This window comes from Vipera berus (genome assembly GCF_964194415.1).
Source record: "Vipera berus genome assembly, chromosome: 2".
NCBI classification, from domain to species: domain Eukaryota; kingdom Metazoa; phylum Chordata; class Lepidosauria; order Squamata; family Viperidae; genus Vipera; species Vipera berus.
The window spans coordinates 115,301,349-115,322,001 of NC_138203.1; the positions used below are offsets into that span (position 1 = coordinate 115,301,349).

A 20,653-nucleotide genomic window follows, 5' to 3' on the forward strand; every position below is an offset into this window, starting at 1 on the left:
AAACGAGATGTAGAAAACTATGTTAGGAGTTGTACTGTATGTGCCACAATTAAAAGAATTCCAGCGAAAACCCCTGGGCTACTGCGGCTGGTGGCAGACCCTTCTCAGCCGTGGACTTTACTGTAGATCTACCCGAAAGTAGAGGAAATACTGTCATCTGGACTGTGATAGACCTGTTTTCAAAGCAGGCTCATTTTATCGCCTGCAAAGGACTCCCATCTGCCCAATGACTGACTAAACGTCCTGAAACATATCTACTGACTACACGGCGCCCCTAAGCGAATAATTTCGGATAGAGGAGTTCAGTTCACAGCAAAATTTTGGAGGAATTTCCTTAAACTAATTGGATCATCTCAAGACTTAACATCTGCTTTTCATCCAGCTACCAATGGGGCTGCAGAATCCGCTAACAAAATGGTGGAGCAATATCTCAGATGCTGTTTCCTACCAACAGACAAGCTGGATTGACCTCCTCCCTTTCACCGAGGTGGCCTACAATAATTATGTTCACAGCAGCACTGGCTACATTCATGCCTTTCAGAGTAGACACAGGAAAAGAGTTCAGCCCAATGCCTGAATACTCTCAGTTGCCCTCCGCTTCCCAGACACTTGATCAATGGGTGAGGGGTGGGGAAGAAGTTTGGAGAAACACAAAAAGGCATTAAAAAGACTTCTGAGACTTATAAAAAACAGGGTGATAAAAAGAGGGCTCCCCAAAGAACATTCCAAGTTGGGGAAAAGGTTTACCTGTCAACTAAATACTTACACCTCAAGTTACCCAGCAAGAAATTAGGACCGAAATTCTTGGGGCCTTTCCCCATCGTAAGGATCATTAACCCCGTCACAGTATAATTAAAACTCCCTTGGCTTTTAGGGAAAGTTCACCCTGTCTTCCTTTGCAGCCTACTGAAACCTTTTCGGGCCTCCACCTTAAGACCACCCCCTAAGAAGGCACCCGGGCCCCTCGTAGTAGCGGGTCAGAGACACAATGAAGTGAAAAGGATTCCTGACTCTAGAATCTTTAAAGGGGAATTGCAGTACCTAGTACAATGGAAGGGGTGCTCACTGTCTGAAGCTACTTGGGTGAAATCTAGCGATGTGAAGGCTGACGGACTCATGAAAAAGTTTCATGAAATAAACCCCAGCAAACCAAAAGCCAGCTCCTAACTTGTATTTGTTTACATTACAGGATCTGTTCTTTTTGTAAGGGGGGGCAGATGTCAACACTGCAAACATTGGATGTTTTTGCTCCGACAATATAAGAGGCAGCCTTTTTCTTTAAACTGCTTGCTCTGAATATAAAGAAGTTGGGGGGAGGAGTATGCTAATCGGATGTATAAGATAAGAATGGCGTGCAAGATAACAAAAGTGAAGCTTGCGTTTTGGGCTAATTAGAGAATGTGATTAATGACATGTAATTAAGGAAGGGAGTTGTGCATGATAATGATGGGTTTAGGGGAGGAGATTTCAAATTCTGGCATCCATCCATGAGTGCCGATGCTTCGCTCTCATTATAGACTTTTAGAAAAACAATGCCTGAATGTTGTTTGAACTGTCTCATTAATCCGAACCATGACACCATGGGAGGCCTGGCACAGGAACACATTACAGCACCTCCCAAGCTCATACGTGACTACCAAACCCTCCCCTATCCCAAAGCACTCCTTGCACAGATTCCTACCCCAATCGATCCCACACTCTTGGTCTCCTTCATGGCTTACTCCAGTTTTCCTTTTTGCCCAGCCTTCTAATACAGAAGCCTCGTAGTACTGTCTCCAAAGTGAGGGCCATTTTGGGAATGGCCACAATTCTCAGATCTCAAGAACTACAGCTACCTCCAAAATGGTGCCCACTTCCAGGATAACACCATGTAATCTCTATATAGGAAGGCAATCCTTGGAAAAGGTAACTAGGTGTGACAGGAGGCCAAAGGGTATGGGACCTAGTGGGGAGGGAAGCAGGCTCAAGGCCTGTGGGACCCAGACAGATGGATGACAGGCCCAAGGCACCCAGCAGGATGGGATGGGGGGTAAGATAGGCTGCAGGAGCTGCAGTGTCTCTACAATCAGTCTAAGGGTGAGTAGATTCTCAAGCACTCACATTTTGTTCTTGTGACCATGCAGTGGCCATAACTTCAGATACAGGTCGTAAGTCTCTTCGTTCAGTACCATCGTAATTTTGAACACAAATGATCATAAGTCGAGGACTACTTGTACCCACAATGGAGGAATCATTGGTGAAAATGAAAATGATAATGATAGAACTTGCTGAAATGGTTAAACTTGTCTGCTCTGATCAGTGAAAAGACAGTATCTACATTTATTCCTGACTGAAAACCCCCCTTACTGATATTTTGCATGAAAAAGGAAAAAAATGAAATTTACACTTTATTGTTTTAAATATTAGACATGTTGTAGAAAGAGGAGGTAAACTTCTAAATGTACTTATCAGTGTTGTAAAGAAAATCAGAAATTACGTCTTTATCTTTTTTTCTATTTTTCTGTTGCCCTTCTAGCTTTCTTTTCATTTTTTTTCCTATTTTTTCTTTTTATTACTTTATATTAATTCATATTATTTTGTCTTTTTTTTTAAACAAAAAAACCCATTAATAAAATTGTATTAATTAAAAAGAAATTCAAATTGCTTAGGAGATCTCTTTGTAAATGTATCCTTAGGTAAAATTTTGCAGAATGTTAAAGGTTTGCAGAAATTTGAAAAGATTAAAAGAACTTCAAGGTTGTTTCTCTGAGATCAGTTCCATAATATACTCTTGCTGTCTTTCCAGGAACTAATGAATGTTTGGCTAATAAGGGGGGTTGTTCCCATATATGTAATGACCTCAAAATTGGATATGAATGTTTATGCCCTGAAGGCTTCCAGCTGATTGACCAAAGAAAATGTGAAGGTAAGGAGGTCCTGACATTCAATTTTCTGTAAGAAGCATTTGATTTAATGCTAGTTTTCCCAACTTTTTAGCCTCTGGATGTGTTGTTAATGTAATCCTCATCTCTAGCAAGCATTGATAACGATGATGAACAGATTTTTAAATTAACATTTCAGAGATGAGAATTTATACCTGATGAAGAATCTATGGAGATTCTCAGTCATCCAAGTCATGTTTGTCCCAAAGGTGCTTTTTCAAGAGGCAACTGGACTTTCTTGTTTTTCTTTAAAGACATTTCACTTCTCATCCAAAAAGCTTCTTCAGCTCTGACTGGATGATGGATTCCTTTATATTTATATTATATGCAAGGAATATAAATCTTTCTGTTCCACAGTCAGAGCTGAAGAAGCAAACCTTGATATCATGGGAAATACCCTTGCTTTCACAAAGCACATACAGTCTTTTTCAACAAAAAATTGACCACAGAAATGACCTATTTGAATGCTTAGCAACATCATCTTGACTTTGTAGATATTGATGAGTGTCTCAACCCTGATGCCTGTAGTCAAGTCTGTGTGAACCTGAAAGGAAGCTATAAATGTGAATGTAAAGAAGGATATCAACTTGATCCAACTACCAAAGCTTGCAAAGCAATTGGTAAGTCTGGATTCTGTCTGTGTAGAGTACTGGTAAAAACGTTTGGAAAACCTTTGACTGTTTTGTTTATGTGTATGTGTAAGGGGGAGAGATGTTTTTGGATTAATGGCCCTGGAGTTCAAGTGTCCCCATTCTTCTTCCTTTACAGGCACCATTCCTTACCTCTTTTTTACCAATCGTCATGAGGTCAGAAAAATGACATTGGACCGCAGCGAGTACATAAATCTGATCCCCCATCTTAAAGAAGCAATCGCCTTAGATATGGAAATCAACAATAATAAAATCTACTGGTCTGACAGCTTTCACAAGAAAATATACAGGTGAGTTAGCTGGAGCATGTGTGCTGCTTTTGTGATTATTGAGTGAACCAACATAGTGAAGAAGCAGAATTTTCCTGGGAAAGGCAAATGATTCACCAGCATTCAAAAAAGATTCTGTGAACAGATTTGTGAGTTGATATCTTGGAAAATTACACTTCCCTGGGTGCAGGGAAGGCAGGTTGAGATCTCCTAACAATTTATGGAACTCTACTGTCACCTCTACTGTATAATTAGGTTGAATGACTCTCCCACTCCTAATCCGCTGCAGAGCAGGAAGAAACAGTACCCTTCAAGCAAGCCCTATTGCCTCTGCGGACTCACTTGCACAAATATGGTTCTTCATCTGTTGTGTGCCAAGTGGTGCCTCTTGATGCCAGCAGAGTTTCATGGATGTCCTTCTCGGGACTGTAGCTGGTGCCAAAGCTGAAACCTAGCTAGGCAGGATCTTTGCCATCTAGTGTCAAATCCCAAACACCCCAGGTGACTTGGCAAGTTTTCCTCAGCCACCTCAGTAATCCCATTTCCATCCATTCACCCTATTCTTGCTAGAGACAGAAGGACACAAGGAATGCCTAACGCTGGCTCTCACCCAAGGTGTAGCCCTTCAGGCCCCCACCCAAACTTCAGAGGGCCTTGATATTCTTATATAAGGAACAAATGCAAAGGAGACGATGGTAGGATCCATTGTTATTGCCCCAAATCACATTCTCACAAATCCAGTGTGTGTTAAAAAGTACATGCAGCAAGGAGTTAACTTGTCCTAAAATACTTTCCCCTTAACTCTGATGTCACAGAGAAGAATCTATATTCTAAAGCATGTCCTGTGCTAGTTGCTACCAATCTAAATCTCTTTTTTTCAACACAAAATCTTTGGAAGTCCCCACCAGCTTCCACTGCTGTCTGTTGATGCTCAGACATCAAGACATTAGGAAGACAGACAAAATAGCAACCAGGGATTTTACCATGGATCAAGTAACTAAATAAAGAGGGTTACTGTTAAGAAGCAGGTGTTTTGAGTGTATTGAATACTGTTTTTATCAGGCTAGTTAAGCTTTCTTGACTGATTAGCAGAGTTCAGTATTAGTTATTTTTGAATTATTGCTTGCAAGTATATGAAAAATTAATGCTATTTGCCCACTAATTCTGCACCCATCAAATTCTGCCATTGTGCAGCCTTTATTTCAGTGAGTCTTTTCTGTTTGTTTTCCACACAGTACCCCAATTGATAAGGCTGGCAACCATTCCCACCATACCACTGTGATTAGTAGTGGCATCAAAGTTCCAGATGGCCTCGCTGTTGACTGGGTGCATCACAATATTTACTGGACTGACTCAGGCCTAGGCACCATCTCTGTGGCCAGCAATGAAGGCTTAAAGAGGAAGACTCTGATCAAGGAAGTTGGTGCCAAACCACGGGCCATTGTGGTGGATCCAGTCCATGGGTATGAGTGTTCCTTTAATATTTATTGTTGGAGAAAATGAAAGAGACCTTCTCTGTGGGAACATAGTGTAGAAATAGCTTCAAGAATTATTAACGAGGAGAGCTTGTGGCTTAATAGGAAAAAGGACATAGTTTGCATGGGTAAGATCCTAGACTAAGCCCCTGGCATCTTCACTAGATTCTGGGGAAAGTCCTACTTAGAAACCTAGGCAACCATTTTATATATAGTCCGTGGACCAATTCAGCAGTCTATATAAAGTAGCTAGTTACATCCTAGATCTGAAAATTTAGGACAGCACAACCTGGCTATTATTTCCTCTTGTGATATTTCAAGTGTTAGAATTGTGGGAGCAGAAAAAACTATTGGGAGAAGCAGAAAGGCTTGGCAGACTAGAGAAAGGAAGTATTGGGGTATGGATTTAGGATGGAGATGAATTTTGCAACTGTGGATGAGTTGGCTTAAATGGACGTCTAGCTTTAATTGTCCTTTTCTTTCTCCCTTTCTCCTCTCCTTGGTAGGTTCATGTACTGGACTGACTGGGGGATGTCTGCTAAAATTGCCAAAAGTGGTCTGAATGGAGTGGATAGTTTTCCCTTGGTGAAAGAAGGCATTCAATGGCCTAATGGAATAGCATTAGGTATGTCCTGCATAGCTGAGAACAATGCCACTTCGGAAGATGATACGCTTCTGTTCATTTATATCTAAAGAGAGAGACACTTCTGAGTTTTCTGTTGCTTATCTCCTGTTCTTTGTTCCCTTCCCTGGCAGTCATTTGCCTCACTAGAGAAGCATAATACAGTTTTGTAAGCTCTTCCCCCATTACTAGGGACGCGGTGGCTCAGTGGGTTAGGACGCTGAGCATGTCGATCAGAAGGTCGGCAGTTTGGCGGGTCGAATTCTGAGTGCCGCATAACAGAGTGAGCGCCTGTTACTCGTCCCAGCTTCTGCCAACCTAGCAGTTCGAAAGCACGTAAAAATGCAAATAGAAAAATAGGGACCACTCCGGTGGGAAGGTAACAGCGTTCCGTGCGCCTTTGGCGTCCAGTCATGCTGGCCACATGACCACGGAGATGTCCTCGGACAAGCGCTGGCTCTTCGGCTTTGAAACGGAGATGACCAGCGGCCCCTAGAGTCGGAAACGACTAGCATGCATGTGCGGGGGAACCTTTACCTTTTACCCCCATTACTATATTGGATAGTTTTGGGTTGTACGCAAGCAAGGCTATCATGCAGCTCAGGACATGGCTGGACAAGGCTAAACCCAGAGAATCTGCTATTTCTAATGGATTCATAGTTTTCCATTATTTGCTTGAAGAGCAAACATGACATGGTTCCCTTTTTCTATTTTGGAGCATAATTCTAGTAATCCTTGAGTTTAGATTTATCCAAACCATATGAAGAGAGTCAAGTTTTTCCTTGTGGATGAGCTTTGAGGGCAGATTTTTCAGTAGTAGTATGGAAGTGGGAATAGCTTCCTGGAAGTTGTTTGGGTCAAAGTATTCCTGATATCCAAAGCAGACTTTAAGGGAGACAAAGGTCAGAAACTGACCTTTGAAATAAATGAGCAATTCAGCAGTCTGACCTGGAAATTTTGGGTTCCCAAAAAGATTGCCTCATTTGACTCATTTTCTATCTAGACTGGTATGGCTTGATGGAGGGGTTTTTTTTCTTTGTGTTGGAACAGAATGTGTAGGATTTTGCTCTATATCATTTTAACATCTTTTGTACTAGATCTGATTACCCATCGCCTTTATTGGGTAGACTCCAAATATCATTCGGTCTCTAGTATTGATGTGAATGGGGGAAACAGAAGGACTATCCTTGTGGATGAAGAGATGTTGGCTCACCCTTTTGGCATCGCAGTATTTGAGGTATTGTAGATTGCTAACATAGTTCTGAATCTTTGGCAATACCAAACAGTGATGCAGTGTTGCTTGAATAAGACTCTTGCCCTGAGATGGAATTAACTGTAATATCTTTTTCCTGGTTTATAATCAAAAGAGCCATTATCCCACCATCAGATCAGTACAGGTGATGGGACATAAATAGTAATTGTAAGTCCCAGACCAATTTAAATAGATACAACCCATCCTTTTGCAGAAATATTTAAAAAGTTGCTAGCATTTCTAAAAGCCAATAAATAGATTATAAAATTATAAAGAACAAATAGAAAAATTGGCAGTGGAAATTCTAATTTTATGCATCTGGAGTGCACTTGGGGAAGGCTGTCAAATTGTGAAAAGCATGGATTTCTGGATAAAAATCTAGACCAGATTTAACTCTCCAGATATTAATGAATTGCAACTCCCATCAGCATGAAGAGTAGGGGAGGGATTTTGACAGTTCATTAGTATCTTTATATTCACAGAACTCCTTGCTTACACCTTTGATGCAAACAAAATAAATATCGTGATTGAAACCAACTTTCTATTGCATATAAAGCTTGCTTTAAAAACTGAAGCAATTTATTCACATGCTAGAAGCAGCCAATTTATCAGCAAATCTTAGACTCTTTAATTTCCCCCTCTCCCCCATTACTGAATGAATTCACCTTTTGCCTTGGGAAACTGCAGTGGCTGCATATCTTTGAAGAGTGAAATACAATTAATCCACAAAATTCACTGTCCAAATTAACCCCTTATCCAGGATAAAGTATTCTGGACAGATGTCTTAAATGAAGCCATCTTTAGTGCCAACCGCCGAACCGGCTCAGATATTGTCAAAGTGGCAGACAATCTCTTTTCACCGGATGATATGACACTGTTTCATTCTGTGCGGCAACCAAAAGGTAAGATGCCTCTTCTTTTTTCTTAGTTTAAGTCTATAAGAACCAGCCTTTGTTAGTTATTTGGATCACTGCCTAAAAACCGATAACTTTTTTTTATAAATATCACCTATTTAGCTTGTGAAATCTTCTCTGAAAGAAAAAGGCTTGTCTCTCTTCCAGGTACAAATTGGTGTGAGAAGAATGGCATTTCCAATGGAGGCTGCCAGTACCTCTGCCTTCCCGCTCCCCAAATCACTCTCCACTCCGCCAAGTACACTTGTGCCTGTCCTGACAACATGTACCTGGACACCGACATGAGAAGCTGCTCCCAAGGTACAGAGGCCAAAAGGACAAAGCCAGGGCCCTTGTATAGCGTATGGAGGAAATTGCAAAGGAATAATGCTGCCTTTCATGGCAATATTGAAAAGTAGTTTTTTCTACCATTCAGATCCTGTTATACCCAATACCCCAACTGTGGCTGCTACAACAGTGCACTCTGCTAAGATCTCACCTACAGCATGGCTACTATCTACAAGTAGGACTCCAACCCAGAGAACTGAGCATCTGCCTGTAAATGTGCTGAATAATGTTGATACCAACATCCCAGAACATAGCACTCATGAGATGGTCACTCTGTCCCAGCAAGGTGAGAGGCTTCTCTTTCATCCAGGGATTCTGGATATAATCCCTTTACCTTCCAGTGCAAAGTCAGTTATTATTATTTACTACCATTTGCCAGGCAACTGAGTGGCAGCCATTGAAAAGATGCAAAAAAATCTATCCTGAAAATAAAACATTGGTTCCATCTTGTTAAAAATCTCTTCCATACATTAGTTAAAGGTAGTCTGTTGTAGTCTTAGAATAAGATCTCAGAAGTGAAAGTGACGTGATGGCTCAGTGGGTTAGGACGCTGAGCTTGTCGATCAGAAGGCCGGCAGTTTGGCAGGTCGAATCCTGAGTGCCGCGTAACAGAGTGAGCGCCTGTTACTCGTCCCAGCTTCTGTCAACCTAGCAGTTTGAAAGCACGTAAAAATGCAAGTAGAAAAATAGGGACCACTACGGTGGGAAGGTAACAGCGTTCCGTGCGCCTTTGGCGTCTAGTCATGCCGGCCACATGACCACGGAGACGTCCTCAGACAAGCGCTGGCTCTTCGGCTTTGAAACAGAGATAAGCACCGGCCCCTAGAGTTGGAAACGACTAGCACACATGTGCGGGGGAACCTTTAGTGAAAGTATAGGGTTAGAATTTGCCTAACCCTGAGTGGAGAAAGTTTGGCATGAATCTGTTCTGCAACTGAAGGAGGCTTAAAAATGGAGGACAGGTGATCGTCCTCTTCCCTTTCCATAGAAATTCAGCAAATACCATGTTGGAGGAGTTAACTTTAGCCTCTCGTGTCTTTTCCCTCCACAGTTCAAAATGGCATTGCCGCAGAAACAGATGGGACAGAACGGAGGGGTCCATCAGCACTAGCTATCGTTCTACCTCTGGGTAAGTTTCCTATTTCAGAAGAAGTCCCTGCTTGGGGGCAGGAGGAGAGAAAGATGTTCTAACTCACAATGGTTAATATCTTTAATAATGGCCATTGCAAAGAATAAGCATTTTACTCAGAATGCATATTAATGAAATTACTAATTAATTATTATTTCATCTGCAATTTTTACATGTATAATTAGTATGTTCCTTGTTCTAAGCCATTGTGGTGTATTGCTTGAAATGATATGTCTTCTTGGGGGTGGGTTTCATTTCAGCACTGATTAGTTTAGTCTCTTTTGGGACTTTCCTTATTTGGAAGAACTGGCGTCTCAAGAACATCAACAGTATCAATTTTGATAACCCCGTTTATCAGAAGACAACTGAGGATGAAATTCATATCTGTCGGAGCCAGGAAGGCTATACATACCCATCGGTAAGCTAAGGTTCAAGATAATAAGCTAAAAGCTTCCACAAGGCACACTGGGCTATATTTCAGAATTACTGCCAAGATAGATAGCTTCCTTCACTTGCTTTACAAGTCATCCTTGACCTATAATGGCAATGTGGGGGGAGGAAGCGGAATTGCTGCTGCTATGCAATGTGGTTGTAAAGTGCAACCACTTCGCTTAATGTCTGCAATCTGAGCAGTCTCAGTTGCCATCATTAAGTGAATGCCCTGGTCTTTAGGTAAGGCAGACATCTCAACAGATTGCAGCAGCTTGCAATCTTCCCTGCCTGTTTCCCCACTGACTTTCTGGGAAACGCCAGCAGGGAAGATTGCAAATGGTAATCGTGTCATTGCGAGGTGCTTGGCAACATCATAATTGTGAACAAGTTGCAGAGTACCAGACTGCAATCACAGGGGCACTGCAGTAGCCTAATTTTGGAGACTGAATTTAAGTCCCTTTGTTCAGCACTTTGCACAGTTGCAGAACAACTGGTTGTAAATCAAAGATTACTGGTACTATTGCTAACCCAGCTTGATTCCTTAGCCCTTTAGTCTCATGGGCACAGAAAATGCCTTCAGTAATATTTTTTTTTATTTTTAATTCCATTTATATCCCGCCCTTCTCCGAAGACTCAGGGCGGCTTACAAGCTTAGCAGTAGCCTTCATTCTATGTATATGCCTGCTTATTAGGGCTTTCACACACACCCCAAGTGGCATTATTACAAAGTCAGCTTAATTGCCCCCAACAATCTGGGTCCTCATTTTACCTACCTCGGAAGGATGGAAAGCTGAGTCAACCTTGAGCCTGGTGGGATGCGAACCTGCACTAATTGCAGGCAGCTGGTGTTACTTAAGGAGGCATTAGCCCACTGCTCCACCAAGGCTTAAATTTTGCTTAAATTGGACGGTAGAAACTTAAATTTCCAGTTTATTCCAGTTTCTTTCTTAACAAAAAGAAGTTCATATTAGTTACCTAGAATTTAGATGTTTCACATCCATGGCATATACAGAATATAAATGGAATGTCTAGTAGCTCTTAATCCTTTAAACAAGTACAAATGTTTTATCAAATAGATACCTTTATTTTTTTAGAGTTGCACAAGTTGGACCCTTGATACTAAAAAGAATCTTTTAAAAAGTAACTTTAAGTGCAGCCTAAAAGTTTGCAAGGTCAAACTGTTACATTAATTCAAAAATTTTTAGCTGACCAGTTGTCTTTTATAGCATGCCCTCCACTGCCAATACCCCATTGATTTCTCTTTTTAGAAATAAGGGAGTAAAGCAAACAGCTTTGGTTCCTAACTATCCTTACTGAAGGCAGATGAAATTTATTCAGAGGAACTATTGTTGTTGTTGTTGTTATCTGCGAAGTCGTGTCCGACCCATCGCGACCCTATGGACAACATTCCTCCAGGCCTTCCTGTCCTCTACCATCTTCTGGAGTCCATTTAAGCTCACGCCTACTGCTTCAGTGACTCCATCCAGCCACCTCATTCTCTGTCGTCCCCTTCTTCTATTGCCCTCGATCTTTCCCAGCATTAGGCTCTTCTCCAGTGAGTCCTTCCTTCTCATTAGGTGGCCAAAGTATTTGAGTTTTAGCTTCAGGATCTGGCCTTCTAAAGAGCAGTCAGGATTGATCTCCTCTAGGACTGACCTGTTTGATCGCCTTGCAGTCCAAGGGACTCGCAGGAGTCTTCTCCAGCACCAGAGTTCAAAGGCCTCAATTCTTTGGCGCTCAGCCTTTCTTATGGTCCAACTTTCACTGCCATACATTGCAACTGGGAAGACCATAGCCTTGACTATACGCACTTTTGTTGACAGGGTGATGTCTCTGCTTTTTAGTGTGCTGTCTAGATTTGCCATGGCTTTCCTCCCCAGGAGCAAGCGTCTTTTAATTTCTTGGCTACAGTCCCCATCTGCAGTGATCTTGGAGCCCAGGAAAATAAAATCTGTCACTACCTCCATTTCTTCCCCATCTATTTGCCAGGAATTGAGAGGGCCAGATGCCATGATCTTGGTTTTCTTAATGTTAAGTTTCAACCCAAGTTTTGCACTCTCCTTCTTCACCCGCAACAAGAGGCTCTTTAGTTCTTCTTCACTTTCTGCCATTAGAGTGGTATCATCTGCGTATCTTAGGTTGTTGATATTTCTTCCGGCAATCTTAATTCCAACTTTTGATTCATCTAGCCCTGCCTTTCTCATGATGTGCTCTGCATATAAGTTAAATAAGCAGGGCGACAGTATACAGCCTTGCCGGACTCCTTTCCCAATTTTGAACCAATCAGTGGTTCCGTGTCCAGTTCTCACTGTTGCTTCTTGACCCGCATATAGGTTTCTTAAGAGACAAATAAGATGGTCTGGTACTCCCATCTCTTTAAGAACTTGCCACAGTTTGTTATGATCCACACAATCAAAGGCTTTAGCATAGTCAATGAAGCAGAAGTAGATGTTTTTCTGGAACTCCCTAGCTTTCTCCATGATCCAGCGTATGTTGGCAATTTGATCTCTAGTTCCTCTGCCTCTTCGAAATCCTGCCTGTACTTCTGGTAGTTCTCGATCCACATACTGCTGAAGTCTAGCTTGTAGGATTTTAAGCATGACTTTACTAGCATGAGAAATGAGTGCAATGGTGCGATAGTTTGAACATTTTTTGGCACAGCCTTTCTTTGGAATTGGAATGTAAACTGATCTTTTCCAATCCTGTGGCCACTGTTGAGTTTTCCAAATTTGCTGGCAAATTGAGTGTAGCACTTTTATTGCACTGTCTTTTAAGATTTTGAATAGCTCAGCTGGAATACTGTCACCTCCACTAGCTTTGTTGTTGCTCAGCTTTTCTAAGGCCCACTTCACTTCACATTCTAGGATGTCTGGCTCGAGGTCAGTGACCACCTCATTGTGATTATCTGGGACGTTAAGCTCATTCTTGTATAGTTCTTCTGTGTAATTTTTCCACCTCTTCTTAATCTCTTCTGCCTCTGTTAGGTCCCTGCCATTTTGGTCCTTTATCATGCCCATTTTTGCATTAAACGTTCCCTTCATCTCTCCAATTTTCTTGAAAAGATCTCTGGTCCTCCCTATTCTATTGTTTTCTTCTATTTCTTTGCACTGTTCATTTAAGAAGGCATTCTTATCTCTTCTAGCTATTCTCTGGAATTCTGCATTCAATTGGGCATATCTATGTTTTTCTCCCTTGCCTTTCGCTTCCCTCCTTTCCTCAGCTATTTGCAAAGCTTCCTCAGACAGCCATTTTGCTTTCTTGCATTTCTTTTTCTTTGGGATGGTTTTGGTTGCTACCTGTTGTACAATGTCGCGAACCTCTGTCCATAGTTCTTCAGGCACTCTGTCTATCAGATCTAATTCCTTAAATCTATTTGTCACCTCTACTGTATATTCAACAGGGATATGATTTAATTCATATCTGAGTGGCCTAGTGCTTTTCCCTACTTTCTTCAGTTTAAGCCTAAACTTTGCAAGGAGAAGCTCATGGTCTGAGCCACAGTCAGCTCCTGGTCTTGTTTTTACTGACTGTATAGAGCTTCTCCATCTTTGGCTGCAGAGCATATAGTCAATCTGATTTCTGTGTTGACCGTCTGGTGATGTCCATGTGTAGAGCTGTCTCTTGGGTTGTTGGAAAAGAGTGTTTGCTATGACCATCGTATTCTCTTGACAAAATTCTATCAGCCTGTGCCCTGCTTCATTTTGTACTCCAAGGCCAAACTTGCCTGTTATTCCAGTTATCTTTTGGCTTCCTACTTTAGCATTCCAATCCCCCATGATGATAAGGACATCATTTTTTGGTGTTAGTTCTATAAGGTGCTGTAGGGCTTCATAGAACCGGTCAATTTCATTCTCTTCAGCACTGGTGGTTGGGGCATAGACTTGGACTACTGTGATATTGAATGGTTTGCCTTGGATTCGAACTGAGATCATTCTGTCATTTTGGGGATTGTATCCCAGTATTGCTTTTCCTACTCTTTTATTGACTATGAAGGCTACTCCATTTCTTCTGAGGGATTCTTGTCCGCAGTAGTATACCTGATGGTCATCTGAATTAAATTCACCCATTCCTGTCCATTTTAGTTCGCTGATACCTAAGATGTCGATGTTCAGTCTTGTCATCTCTTGTTTGACCACGTCCAGCTTTCCTTGATTCATTGATCTTACATTCCAGGTTCCTATGGAGAAAAAATCTTTACAGCATCGGACTTTCCTTTCACCACCAGACACATCCACAGCTGAGCGTCCTTTCAGCTTTGGCCCAGTCGCTTCATTCTTTCTGGCGCTACTAGTACTAGCCCTCTGCTCTTCCCCAGTAGCATATTGGACGCCTTCCGACCTGAGGGGCTCATCTTCCAGCGTCATATCGTTTTGCCTTTTGGTACTGTCCATAGGGTTTTCATGGCAAAGATACTGGAGTGGGTTGCCATTTCCTTCTCCAGTGGATCACGTTTTGTCAGAACTCTCGGCTATGACCTGTCCGTCTTGGGTGGCCCTGCACGGCATAGCTCATAGCTTCATTGAATTACGCAAGCCCCTTCGCCACGACAAGGCAGTAATCCATGAAGGGGAGGAACTATTAGTTTGCTCTAAATGATGAATTAACTACATTACTGTAATACATTTACATTAAGGTTTTGGTTTGCTAAAAAAGTAATTTCATGAAGGTTCAGGGGAAATGCCAGGATGCCCAGGCCTTGGAAGCTGGTGTTCAGTTCCCTAACTTGGTTTCATACCTTTCCTATAGTCCAGTGTTCCATAAAATAGAAAATACTTTGCTTCCGAAGTGCTTTGCATCTCTTTTGAACTGTCAATCATTGTCCTACATTTATGAATCTATAGCTTTCCAAAGTTGAAGCAGTTCTTAAGATTTCTGGAAAGTTGAGTAAAATGGATGAAATTGCAGGACTTAGTCTGTCCTCTACCATTAAAGATAGCAGAGAAAATGCCTATATAAATACTTGGCTGGCAAAGCTCACTTGGCTGCCAAATTAAGATTTGACACCAAGATTTTCTGAACCCATCCCATTTTACATACCTCATTGGGTTTTTTCTTATTCCACATCTTTCTTTTAGAGACAAATGGTCAGTCTAGAAGATGATGCAGCATGAAACTGCCTCTACACCTCAAGTGCCTCTCTCAGGACTTTGCTGCTTATTTTATGGGAAGAAGAACACAAATGGCCTGGCTTCAGTTCTCTCCCAGACATCCAATACTACTTCCTGAGTGACTTGATGGATTGTTTCCACTTTCCTTTATTTGTTTAAGAAGGGGGGCATTTTTCAGCTGCCAGTTTCACAGGACATTGAAAAATTGATGGCATTGTTGGGTTTTTATGTTTTTTTCTATATTTATTGTTGTGCCCAGTGCTAACAGGACACTGGTGCCTCTGATATGCTTTGGGTCTCCTTAATTTGACATGCTAAGAATATTTCTAAGTGTGGAAAACAGGGATTCAACAAAGAGAAGTTCTTTTCTGGATGCAAATTTGGGTGTGATGGATTCTTCCTGTGGTCTAGAGATCTTTATGCCCCAATTTTTTACACATGGTGAGCCTGGAAAAGTTGAGAATCTGAATCTAATTTGAGATACAAAGCCAAAGTCACCTAATCCACATTTTAGATCCCTCCCTGCTTCCCAAACTAGGCCAGAGAAGTTTTGAAAATGGATCGCATCATCCATGTTGTCAACAAAAAACACTGACTTTTACTTTCTAACTCCAAAGGAAAAAGCTCAAGGTATTGGATCCTGTTGTGAAATCTCTCTGTTGGTTCAGGGTTGCCTGTTTTCTTCCAGCTTTCCCTGCCCAACCTACCACGCACTTTTTTGGGGGGTTTGGTTTGTGATCTACATGGCCTGTAATCTTGTATAACAATATTTGCACTTGATTGTTTTCCTTGCCTCTCTGGTCACCTGTGCCCAGAATGTAAGAGGGTGGAAAAAAACTAAACCAATGACGCAAACAGGCTGACTTGTGGGGGATGTGGTTGCATTTGCTTGGTGCTAAGTTTCTTGTGCCTTTAGTGCAGATTAGAAGAAGAAAAAAAGGGCAATAGATTGTGCTGGCCAAAAAACAGGAATCGGAAGCCATTTTTTTTCATATTCTGTCTCGAGTCACTGCTGCACTGTTGCCTTAATATGCTGCATTTCGCTTCAGTGTTACCTGTTTATACTTGTATCCCTTCCCTTCCTAAAGGAAATGTTTTTTATACTGGGAAGGAGATGCACAATGGATTCCCCCTTTCCCACTAAGTTGTAGCCCAGAATCAGTTTCATGTAGAGTAGAAAGAACCTATCCTAGATATGTCATTTTCTATAGTTGAAGGCAGTGTCTGTCACATATTCTGACATGGGCTAAAACTAAGCGTATTTGCTGTTTGGCAATTGAATTTTCTGAAAGGGTAAACAAATGATATCCTGACTACTTGCTACTTTTAAAATACTGGTATTGATACTTATAGAGAATTAGGATATAAATATAAAAGAACTGCTATTTATGTGACCTTTCTCATTCCATCTCAGAAACAGAAATTACTTGTGCATCATGTTTCCCTACAATAATCTAGCAATCATTAGCTAGAATAACAAGTGACAATTTTTTGCTCTTGGCCTGGCACTTCTAATTCCCTTCCCTTTGAAAGGAAAAGCACTAAATGCAAGGAGGGAGCCTTCAGACCTTTTGTCCTAAAGCTGTGAAAGATGCCAACCTCTTTCGTGTAGTATGGAGTGTGTAAATAATGTATGTGGTCTATGTTAAGGTATAGATTTCCTTTGCACAAAAGTTGCCTTGTCTATTTGTACATATGTTCATAAATACACGACCTATTTATTTATATGTTTATATTATCGAGGTTGATAATTGGCCTTTTTTTCTGTTGCACCTCACGTTGCAATGTCTTTTTCCTTCTTTTCCCTTCCACAAAAACTGTGTTTAGTCTGTGCACATAATGTGTGTATGATGTAAGTGTTGCCCCTATTTGAAGTAAGCCTGACAGGGTGAACACAATACAGTATACAACATAGGCATTTGTGGAAGTATACTTTTCAAAGAACACAAGATCTATTGCTATTTCACATAGTTTGGACCTCCCTTAGACTGATGATTTGAGTCACAGATTATTTTTGTTCTCCTACTAGTGCTCTGAATAGCCACTTGGTAGTGAGGAACTGATACTAAAATGAATAGTTAACTCTCTTCTGCAATATTTATGAATCTAGTTAACTTAGAAGAGGTATATTTCCCTTAGATTTAATTGCTGACAGCATTTTCATAACAAGCAACGCCACTGATGTTTTTGTTATTGTGCTCTGTTGCCCAGTTTCTTCTGGGTTAGCAAGAATTGACTACAGCTGGAGGAAGCTGGGAATCTATTGTTTTTGGTCCTGGCGCCTTTTGCTGTTGCACTGTGAATTTGTAAACTTTCAATTCTGCATCACTGTATTAGAATTGCATGTGAGTGAAAAGTGAGGGTCAACCAAAGTTTCTAATGATCAATAATTATAGAAGGTTCTGTTTCTACATCTTCAAAAAAGGACAGAAAATATAATGTAATAACTTAGGGGCCTTAAATAAACTTTGAATGTTTTTTTAGGGTGTTAAACATCATCATAGAGGCATTTGCTGAAATCAGTTACTCTGATAAATTGTTTTAAAGGAAAAAAATCACAAGGTTGATGAAATGGGTGCGTCCGGTGAGAAGCTCTTCTCTTGGAGTGCTAAACAACTGCGTTAATATTTTAACCTCTACCAAAGTAATTGGTTATTAACATGACAATCCTTGTGAAAAGTCTCACCAATTGAAGGCTGAACCCTCAAAACATTATAGGCATATTCAATGGGTTTTCTTGATTTAGTTGGGTTCCAAAATCTGTAATTTTCTACACGCATCAATGATGTCCTCCTGTGGACAAAAATCTAGATTTTGGAAGTATGTCACTTTTTTCCTACATCAGTCTAGAAATCTGTTCTAATACTTCTCATGCATCTGTGTAACTCTCCCAAGCTGAATAGAACCTTAGGGTGAAACTGTGTTCTCATTTTATGAAACTAGAATCTTTTCAGCCTACAGCTCATGAGCCAGTCACTTAACAAACTTGTTCTGATCCCTGGAATTCAGTTAGATTTCAGGATGTTTGTTAAATCTCAGTGCGTTTCTCAAGTTGGGAAGCAGAAAAACCTGTGGAAGATAGTTGAGAATGGGTGGGATGCTGAAGAGAATTGCCAGCCTTTGCTTTGTTCACTTGCCTCTGGTGTGGTGGAAGGTTGAAGAATGACTTGGAATGCAGTGGATGGCAGGGTTCTCTCTTCATGCTTGCATGAGTTGATGTTATTGCCTTCCTGGTTGAAGCAAAGGAAATCCAGGTTGTTATTTTAATTGGATAGATAAACTGGTTTACATGTAAACTTCTGACAAGTAAATTGTACCTTTACAGATTCACTGAGCTTTATTTTTTTAAATATTAAACATGCCTCTCCTAAAATTTATGAGGTATTTCCCCACATATTGAATGAATTTAATAAATATTTAAATACGCTGAAAGTGTTACATGTTTCTTACTCAATTTCAGTAAAATTGTTGACCTGGGGGAGGAGTGCTCTGGACAGTTGACATTCCCAGGAAAAGAAACTCCTAGGACATGATTTTACCTAGTGTGTAATAGTTTACTGAAAATTTACATTGGCACAGAAGAAGCAATACCAGCTCTGGTTTTCCCGCTCAAAAACTTAAACAATAGATTCCCTCGCCCCCACCCACCGGGTGTTCACATTGTCCAATAGTAATACTTCTTGTTATGAGAAAAGTCCACTTCTTTATCTAGCACCTTGGCACTCCTGCAGGCTCTCAAAGAGACTTCAGTTGCTTAGATACTATCCCTCCCACTTTTGCATTCCATTCCACAATCTTGTCAAGCTATGAGCAAGGGAGAAAATATAGGTGAAAGGGTGAATCAGTCTTGACATGCCAACCCCTTTGGAAGAAAGGTAGACCTAGAATAAGAATAAAACATATACATTATTACATACAACCCAACTACTGCTACGTTCCTTAATGGGGCTGTTGAAGATAACTAATGTGAAAGTTCTTAATGTCATTGCCCTAACATCAGGGGCAGCCACTCACCATCTGCTAAGGGGTAGCCTTTTCATAGTACTAGGTACTGTAATTTTACCTTGTGATATCTGGAGTTGAGAATCTTTTTAATCTCTGGTCGGGCACCTCCTCCAATACCTGAGGGGCTTGGGACAGCATCGTTCTCAGCCCCTGGCCTCTACACGTTTCAAGGGAGATGTGCCATCCCTGTCAGACAGCCCCAGTCCCACTCCTCCAAACCAGGCTCTGATGGGGCCGTGACAGGTATTTTGTGCAAATTATGTATGAGTGATTTGGTGCTCAGCTCCTCTGTCACTACCTTTCATATGCAACTGCTAATGTCAGCTCTGATAAATCTTCAAATCCTTCCTATCCAGCAGACTTCTGCCTTCATTCCATTCCCTAATGGGAATGGTTCGCCTGATGACGAACCTTTTAGAGACTGAGTGCCCAAACTGCAACCCAAACCCCACTTATCTATTGCCAGGTGCCGGGTGGGCATGGCCCACTGGGTGGGCATGGCTACGGTGGGCATGGCAGACTGGGTGAGTGTGTCCAGCATGGGCGTGCCCACCTCGATGTTGCGCCTGGGGAGGGATGCCTATGAGGGAGTTTTTTTTAATTTCTATTTAAAAATATATATATATTCTATTGTAAGTTTCCCCAAACCTCGCCATGTGGATTGTATACAAATATATAATTGGTAAATAAAGGTAGAACATATGTTAAATATACATCAAATGATAATATGCTTCCCTACAAAGTCATTTCTTGCTCAATGACAGACCAAGGAGTTAACTCGGAAAGGCAAGAGGAAAATCTAGAAGAGATCTGTGCAACTTGTAGAAGAGAAAGGCCCACACTGATAAATTAAAAATCTTTGTGGTCTGCAAAGAATGCTGGTGGGCTAATCAATGATATTTTGGACTTATTTTTGTTTCTTTGCATGTTTGATATTTTTAAAAAGGCATATGCTACTGACTACGCTGATGCACATATGTAACATCTTTTGCTAGGATACATGATCACTGTCAACAACAACAACTTTATTGATTAGCCCTTGGGCCATATCAAAGTGCAAAGTTCCAGCAATAAACCGTCACCAAAACTTGATAAAAGCAATCCAAAATGGAATTTGATAAAATACAATTTAAAATGGAATTAAAATAAAATACAATTTAAGATGAAATAGTAATAAAATACAAATTTAAGATATAGATAAAATATAATAACATTATATTTCGGAGTCACCCTTGCAATCTACCCCAATCAGTCCCACATATGCAGATCTTAACCGGATCATTTTGTTTAAATACTGTGCTACGTTAAATGTTATTTTCAAGTTCTGACCGGACATAAGATAAGTTATTTTGATATGGGGATCCATCATTCGTTTGGTATATAGACCAAGATACCTGTCTCTCACCCTCTTATACAGACAACAGTCAAATAGGATGTGAGCCAGGTCCTCTACCTCTGCCGCTCCACAAATGCAGAGACGCTCATTGTATGGTATAGCATGAAATCTCCCATATCTGACCATTGTATCAAGCTGTTCGAATCTCGCTCT

At 41.0% G+C, this 20,653-nt stretch overlaps 1 protein-coding gene across 3 annotated transcripts in view; it reads left to right on the top strand.

The window, feature by feature from the left end:
- LDLR (low density lipoprotein receptor) overlaps nucleotides 1–18,550 on the top strand; it is a 38,009-nt gene extending 19,459 nt beyond the window's left edge. For all 3 annotated transcript variants that reach the window (XM_081318190.1, XM_081318192.1, XM_081318191.1), the window contains 12 exons: nucleotides 2,786–2,905; nucleotides 3,416–3,541; nucleotides 3,690–3,861; nucleotides 5,076–5,303; nucleotides 5,822–5,940; nucleotides 7,035–7,174; nucleotides 7,950–8,091; nucleotides 8,251–8,403; nucleotides 8,519–8,716; nucleotides 9,482–9,559; nucleotides 9,820–9,977; nucleotides 15,067–18,550. In XM_081318190.1, the coding sequence (XP_081174316.1) occupies nucleotides 2,786–2,905; nucleotides 3,416–3,541; nucleotides 3,690–3,861; nucleotides 5,076–5,303; nucleotides 5,822–5,940; nucleotides 7,035–7,174; nucleotides 7,950–8,091; nucleotides 8,251–8,403; nucleotides 8,519–8,716; nucleotides 9,482–9,559; nucleotides 9,820–9,977; nucleotides 15,067–15,102 (1,670 nt within the window). In that variant the 3' untranslated portion in view covers nucleotides 15,103–18,550. The remainder of the gene's footprint in view (nucleotides 1–2,785; nucleotides 2,906–3,415; nucleotides 3,542–3,689; nucleotides 3,862–5,075; nucleotides 5,304–5,821; nucleotides 5,941–7,034; nucleotides 7,175–7,949; nucleotides 8,092–8,250; nucleotides 8,404–8,518; nucleotides 8,717–9,481; nucleotides 9,560–9,819; nucleotides 9,978–15,066) is intronic.
- The last annotated feature ends 2,103 nt before the right edge of the window (nucleotides 18,551–20,653 follow it).